Below are 6936 nucleotides of genomic sequence, written 5' to 3'. Positions count from 1 at the left end.
CCATCCCAGGGACCTTGCGCGTAACGTTTTATTAATATTCATACAACATGCCAGAAAAAAAACTTAATCTCCTAATATTATTTTTAATAAGGAACCCTTGCAAAAAAATATTATATTGCCAAAAATCGATTAAACACTATCGGTTTTCAACAGCTTTCAATCGTTTTTTCACCAATCATTGAATAGTTCAAACCCTTTTTTTTCTTTAATATGGAACTCCGCAAAAAAATCCATAAAATTAAAACAAAACGAGCGCCTTACTATTATTTCTGAAAATATAAGATATGTATATATATATATATATATATATATATATGTATATATATATGTATATGTATATATATACTGCCAATATTTTACACTGTGAACTGTATTCCGATCCCCTCTCCGGGTTATAGTTTACGTGACGTACACACTATAATATCGAGTGCACCTAGTTGAGGAATCAGAATTGGTAATAAAAACATAAACATATTAACAACTGTATATTACGAACTTGGTATATTCTTTTAGACCAATATTACATTTATCGTACGACGAACTTTTTAAGCGCATTGATTAGCTAATTTCTAAAGATTCAAGAAATTTTCTATTTTGCAGTCAATTAATATGTTTAAAAAGTTTGTCGTACGACAAATGTAATATTATATTACCCTTAGACTTTAAAGACTTTAAGCCCGTAGACTACTGTGCAAAAGCCGACTCGACTGCCGATCGCGACTGCCGACTCTCATCTGGCCAATCCGCGTCGATGCGAGGCGTCGACGCTATGATTGGCCAGATGAGAGTCAGCAGTCGCGATCGACAGTCGGTAGTTTGATACTAGTTTTAGACCAATCACGAACAGCCACTTATGATATATGGATGAATGATGGATATCTCCATTGTTTTCTTTGATTATCGGATGTGGACGGGAACGGACATGGTGAAACGCATTTTCGCATGTGGTTTTCCAGTTTTCAGTTAGAGCCATTAAGGGCCTTTCTTAAGAGGCAATCGATTGTATCGGCGACCGCCATCTTGGTATCGTTTGTAGTCACACGTGTTTTCGAGTGCCTCCTAGCGAATTGTTAAATCAGCCCATTTCTGGGCTACCTCGAGTGCTCAGTATAGATATATCGACGCCGTTTATCGCGTGCTTCCTCTGGAACATTGTAATATAGGCGGCCCTGCAACGATTGAACCGTTATCAGTGCAAATTCGGACGCCGGCCACTACTACGCCTTTGTTCGAGGCTTCGGCCATTGTGCCTTCTTTGTTCTTTCAGAAAAAATATTTAATCCCTCTCTTTTCTCTCGCTCTTTACCGCAGACTTTCCTATTCTCTCTCCTCCCCTGGAGGAAGGGTATCGTCGCTGTCGACCTGCGTGGGATCTCACCACCTCTCTCTGCAAGTAAGTCCTCATTCTATCCATAAGAACTACCATGGACGTAGACGAACCCATAGTAGCGACCGCCCTTGAGGCATTGATTTCTGAGGCAGGCTCCACGCCTGATCCTCGCGCCAAAATAAGCGCTAAACGACACTGTGAGAAAGACCTGTCATCCTCCTCCAGCAAGAACTTGGGTACAAGCACTGAAGACAGTGTCAACTCACTTCATGGTCCAGTTTCTGGATCTTCCATCTCTCTTTCAGACAGCATCCGTGACAACCGCTATTCGGCCAATAACGCCGGACCCTTTGATGTTCATATTCAACATATCTCTAATCCAAAGTCTTCGCTACACCCCACTTTTGTAGGAAGAGTCATTTGTGAACTCGACGTTAAAGAGATCATGGAAATAAAGAAAATTGGATATTCTAAAGCCTCGGTTTTCTTTAAAACCAGAGAGGCTGCCAACGCCTTAGTAGAAGACAAGAGACTCTCTCTTAAAGATCTAGAAGCATTTATTCTCCCCTTCCGCACTTCTAGGAAGGGCATCATTAGAGACGTCCCACAGGATCTTTCTGACCATGAGATCTTAAGTAATATCACAAGTCCGATCAAGGTTGTCGCTGTCAATAGAATGAATCGGAGAACCACAACAATCTTTCACATGGATTCTCAAGAAGATTCTTCATCCTCATCCTGTCACTTACGTGCCTTCTCTCTCTGTCTCGCTCACCTTTGAGGAACAAAGATCCCGAAATCATGTCTTCATGTTTCACGTCAGGTATCCCGTGTCTCCATATGTTGCAAGAGTCTCACGATGCAATCGCTGTTTTAGATTTGGACACATTCAAACCAACTGTAAAAGTCAGCCACGCTGTGCACACTGCGGTGACAAAGGACACACCTATTCCAAGGAAAACTGTCAACGTGCTCAAAACCCGCCAAGGTGCGTGAATTGCCAGGGTGAACACAGAGCAGACTCTACTCTCTGCCCGGAACTCTCTATACAGAAGGAGATCAGGAAATACGCAGCTTATAGAAACGTTTCTCTGTTAGACGCGAGATAAATCTTTAAAGGTAACAGATCCCCTCCGCCCTATTCCTCTTCCTCTGAAGACTTCCCCAACTTACCCTCTACACATCCTAAAGCTCATCCCTCTCATTCTAACTCCTACTCGCCCCCCCCCCTTTCCACCTCCATTTCTCCCTCTGCTTCGTACGCTAATGCCTCTAAATATTTTTCTTCCAACCTTATAACTCAGCCTACCCCCCTTTTGAACCTAACGCGCAATTCGAAACTTAAATCCGTTTCTCTGCCCCAGCTCGAACAACTTAATAGACTCCCCTCTCCTTCTCGCTCTCAAAAACAACTCCGCTCAAATGTCTCTTTTTCTACTCCCTCCACTCCCTTTTTTCCTGTTCCGGCTCCTCCTCTCAGCTCGATCGCTAACTCTAAACCCACCTCCAACCCTCCAACTCTCCATGAGACCCTTCTTCTCTTGGCTCCCCTTCTCTCTCAACTCTCTCCTCTGCTTTCCTCCATCAACTGGTCCGATGCCATTCCTGCAGTCATTCAGTTCCTTCACGCCTTCGCTGCTAATCCGGCTCCCGCCCCCCCTCATTCCTCCGTAAATGACTAGCTGCCGTTTCCTTAACGATTTCTCCCTATTCCAATGGAACTGTTATGGTATCCTTAATAAAACGGATATCCTCTCCCAAATCGGAAGCCAGTATGACATCCTAACCCTATCTGAAACTTGGCTCTCGCCGGACAAATCTTTTTTGCTAAAAGACTACAACATATTACGTAAAGACGGTCCCTCCAATAGATCCGGAGGGGTCCTGCTGGCTGTCAAGAACCAGCTCTCTGTTATTCCTTTCACCAAACTCGACTCCATTTTCTCTCCAGACGGAATTCTTGAGGCGGTGGGGATCAAAGTTCCCTCCTCGCTCAACAACATTCTTCATTTCTATCTACAGACATCTCACTCTTTCGGACCCTCTCCTTTCGGAAGATCTTTTTAATTTCCTCCCTCCCTCTCCCCAAATTATCATCACAGGCGATTTCAACGCACATCACTCATCCTGGGGCTGTAATCGCTCTGATTCGGTGGGTAACTCTTTATTCAATTCCTCTCAGGACTTCTCCTTTTTTCCAATCAATAATGGTACCCCTACCTTCATTTCCTTTTTTTCTCGCTCTTCCTCTGTCATTGACCTAACCTTTGTCTCCTCCAACCTAATTCCTTACTGTTCCTGGAACCCTCTCGATGACTCTCTGGGCAGTGATCACATCCCTTCCGTAATCTCGGTCAGTTATCCTATTAAGTCTCGCTCTTTCTTCTCGCACCGTCTTCATACCTCTAAAATCAAACGTAAACTTCTTTTCGCTACTCTTTCACTTTCCTTTCCCGCACTCTGTGCGCGCCTCGAATCCAAAAATTTTTCTCCGACAGAAAAATACAACGCGTTCTGCAACTTTCTTAAAGACACTGTGATCTCTCTCCTCCCCGAGTGCAAAGCTGACAGGAATAATCCTTGCAACAAAACGCGAACAAAAAGAAATAACAAGCATAACGGATTCTTAACTCATCCTCCCGCCCCCTGGTGGAGCGAAAGCTGCACCAAAGCTGTCGACCTGAGAAGACAAGCATTGCGCGCTTTTCGTAGTAATTCTTCCAGGCTCACCTTCCTCAATTGGAAAAAACAAGAAGCCCTTACCAAAAAAATTCTCTGTCAAGCCAAACGCAAGGGATGGAGATCTTTCTGCGAATCTATAACTTCCTCCACTAACATCTCAGCATTATGGCGCATCGTGAAAAGGTTCAAGAACAGATTCCTCAATCCCTTCCTCCTTCCTCCTCCTTCTAACTTTGGTATTCCACCCGAGATTCAAAACCTAATCAACTCTATTGCTCCTCCTTCATGCCTTCACAAACTCTCAACCTCTTCTTTCAATTCCGACCGTCTCTACTCTTGTCGCATCTTTGACAATCCCTTCCGTTTAGACGAGCTTCTTCACATCATCTACCCACTTAAATCCAAAAAGTCTTCACCCGGTATAGATCAGATCGATTACACCATCCTATCTAGCCTCCCGGAGGAATACTATCCCGTTTTCCTCTCAATACTGAATGGCCTATTCTTTTCCGGGGAATTTCCAGAGTCCTGGAGCCATTCCTTAGTCTACCTCATTCCTAAAGTTACTCCGGGGAAATTCCGCTCCATTTCCCTCACTTCTTGCTGCCTTAAAGTTCTTGAAAAACTTGTCCTTTTCAGACTCGACTGGTGGATGGAACGCTATGAAAAGCTCCCCTCATCACAATTCGGTTTCCGGAAATATCGCTCCTGCCAAGACAATCTCTCCATCCTCACTATCGAAATTCACACCAGCTTTACACGGGGCACAGCCACTGCATGCTTATTTCTGGATCTCTCCAACGCCTTTGATGACGTTATTCCCTCTATTCTCATCTCCGACCTAGAAGAGCTAGGCCTTCCTCCTCATCTATGTCACTTCATCTACAGACTTATCCACGCGCGCAAACTTCAATTCGTAGTAAACGGGGAACTTACAGATGAATATTTCTCATATAAGGGCGTCCCACAAGGCTCTATCCTTAGCCCCATTCTTTTTTACATATACATCTCGAAGATTAATAGACATATCGGAGAAGACTGCGAGTTGGTTCAATTCGCGGATGATATTGCCATCTTTGTCAGTTCTAACAAAATCGAGAGTGCACTTCAAGAACTAGAAGCTTCATCCAATAAGGTTTTCAAATATCTCTCTTCTAAAGGCTTAACGGTCTCGCCCTCAAAATCATCATTAATCATTTTCACGAAAAAACACATCAATCCATTAGCTTATTCCATCAACCTAAACAATTCTGTCATCTCCTCAACCGATACCTGTAAATTTCTAGGCATTCATCTTGATTTCCGTCTCTCTGGCAAAAATCACATACAAGCTCTCTCTGTTCGATGCTCCAAACTCCTTAACATTCTCAACATGCTAAAAGGCACCTGGTGGGGAGGAGCGCCCTCCTCGCTACTGAACATTTACAGAGCTCTTATAAGAGGTTCCATGGAATATGGATGCCTCACATTTCCGTTCAACAACTCTTCAACTATGTATTATCTTGAAAAAATCCAATATCGCGCCCTTCGTGCTTGTCTGGGTTTTAGAAGGACTACTCCTACGAATATAATTCTTGCCAAAGCCAGTGAGGGCCTTTTAAGATCCCGGTTTGAACTCCTTACCTCTAAATACATTCTTAAGATTTTCGCGCTCGACTCTCATCCGCTCATCGACAAACTATTTGCCTTTTTGTGGTACTCCCGCAGAACCCTTAAAGTAAATCCTTCGGAGAAGTTCCTCTTATTTAGATCCTTCAACACTTTGTTGCACTACAAGTCTTATATAAAAAAATTTGACTACCCTGCTGTCTACTCCATTGACTACGACGCTAAAAAACGCTCCTATCCCCCAGATCGTCTTCTTCGATACATACAAACACCTAATCTCCTCTTCCAGGTCTTTCTTCACAGACGCCTCTAAAAACGACTCGGATGAGTATGTAGGCTTCGCCATATACTCACCCTCTCCTCACTTGCAACTTTTATTCAAGACCCACTCTTTCTCCTCCATCTTTACGGCAGAGGCACTGGCTATCCTCTACACACTCGAATACATTCTATCCAACTCTATTTCCAAATCTGTTATCTTTACCGACTCCAAAAGCGTTACTGAAGCACTTCTCTCTATCAACATAGCCCATTCGTATAACTACGTCATTTACGCCATCAAACAAAAACTTTACGAGTTAAAATTGGCTGGATATGAGAATAACATCGTTTGGATCCCGGCACACATAGGCAACGAAACGGCTGACTATCAGGCAAAAAGAGCTATTTCTATAGGCCAGTTTTCTACGAAGTATATCCCTCATTCAGACTTCTATTCCATCCCTCGAAGGAAATTCATTGAACACACTAGCAAAGCGCTCAAGACTCAAGGCAGATTCAAAGGATCTAAATATTTTAATTCATTCGAAGAAATTACCCTCAAACCTTGGTTCCACAAGTTAAAGCTTAATAGAGAAAGCATCGTTTCCTGCTGTAGGCTCAGAAGTAACCATTACGCCCTAAACTACAGTTTACACCGCTGCAATCTGGTTGCAGACCCTTCTTGCTCTTGCGGTTACCCCATGCAAGACGCAGATCACACTCTTTGGAACTGCCCGCTCTACCACGCTCAAAGGACGTCGCTCTTGGCTCAGCTGATAAAACTCGAGAAGACTCCGCCTTTCAAGATTCAGGATATTTTGGAAAAACCTTCCTCCGGGGTTGTCCACGCATTATACTCCTTTTTCAGATCTTGTAACCTAAGCATTTAACATATCCCGAATCATTCACCTGCTCCTTTACTCTCTATTTTATACATCTCTTTAAACCGGTTTTTGGCCCGATTATATTGATCTCCCCCTAGATCAGAAGTGGCCATTTAATAGCAAAGGAGAAGAAGAAGAAGTATATGATACGTATCAAGCGGTACGCGGTAG

General features: G+C 43.4%; 1 protein-coding gene across 1 annotated transcript in view; it reads left to right on the top strand.

Moving 5' to 3' along the window:
- The window catches only part of LOC115242166, a gene marked incomplete at its 5' end in the record, with an annotated part of 15099 nt that extends 8289 nt beyond the window's left edge, over window positions 1–6810 (top strand). Inside the window, one exon of the mRNA XM_029818255.1 lies at window positions 6557–6810. Within this exon, the coding sequence (XP_029674115.1) occupies window positions 6557–6771 (215 nt within the window). The remainder of the gene's footprint in view (window positions 1–6556) is intronic.
- Window positions 6811–6936: the final 126 nt, after the last annotated feature.

Source organism: Formica exsecta, unplaced genomic scaffold, assembly GCF_003651465.1.
Source record: "Formica exsecta isolate Colony F162 unplaced genomic scaffold, ASM365146v1 scaffold575, whole genome shotgun sequence".
Taxonomy (NCBI): Eukaryota; Metazoa; Arthropoda; class Insecta; order Hymenoptera; family Formicidae; genus Formica; species Formica exsecta.
The sequence above is the reverse complement of the archived record's forward strand: the minus strand, read 5'-3'. Positions and strand labels throughout refer to the sequence as shown.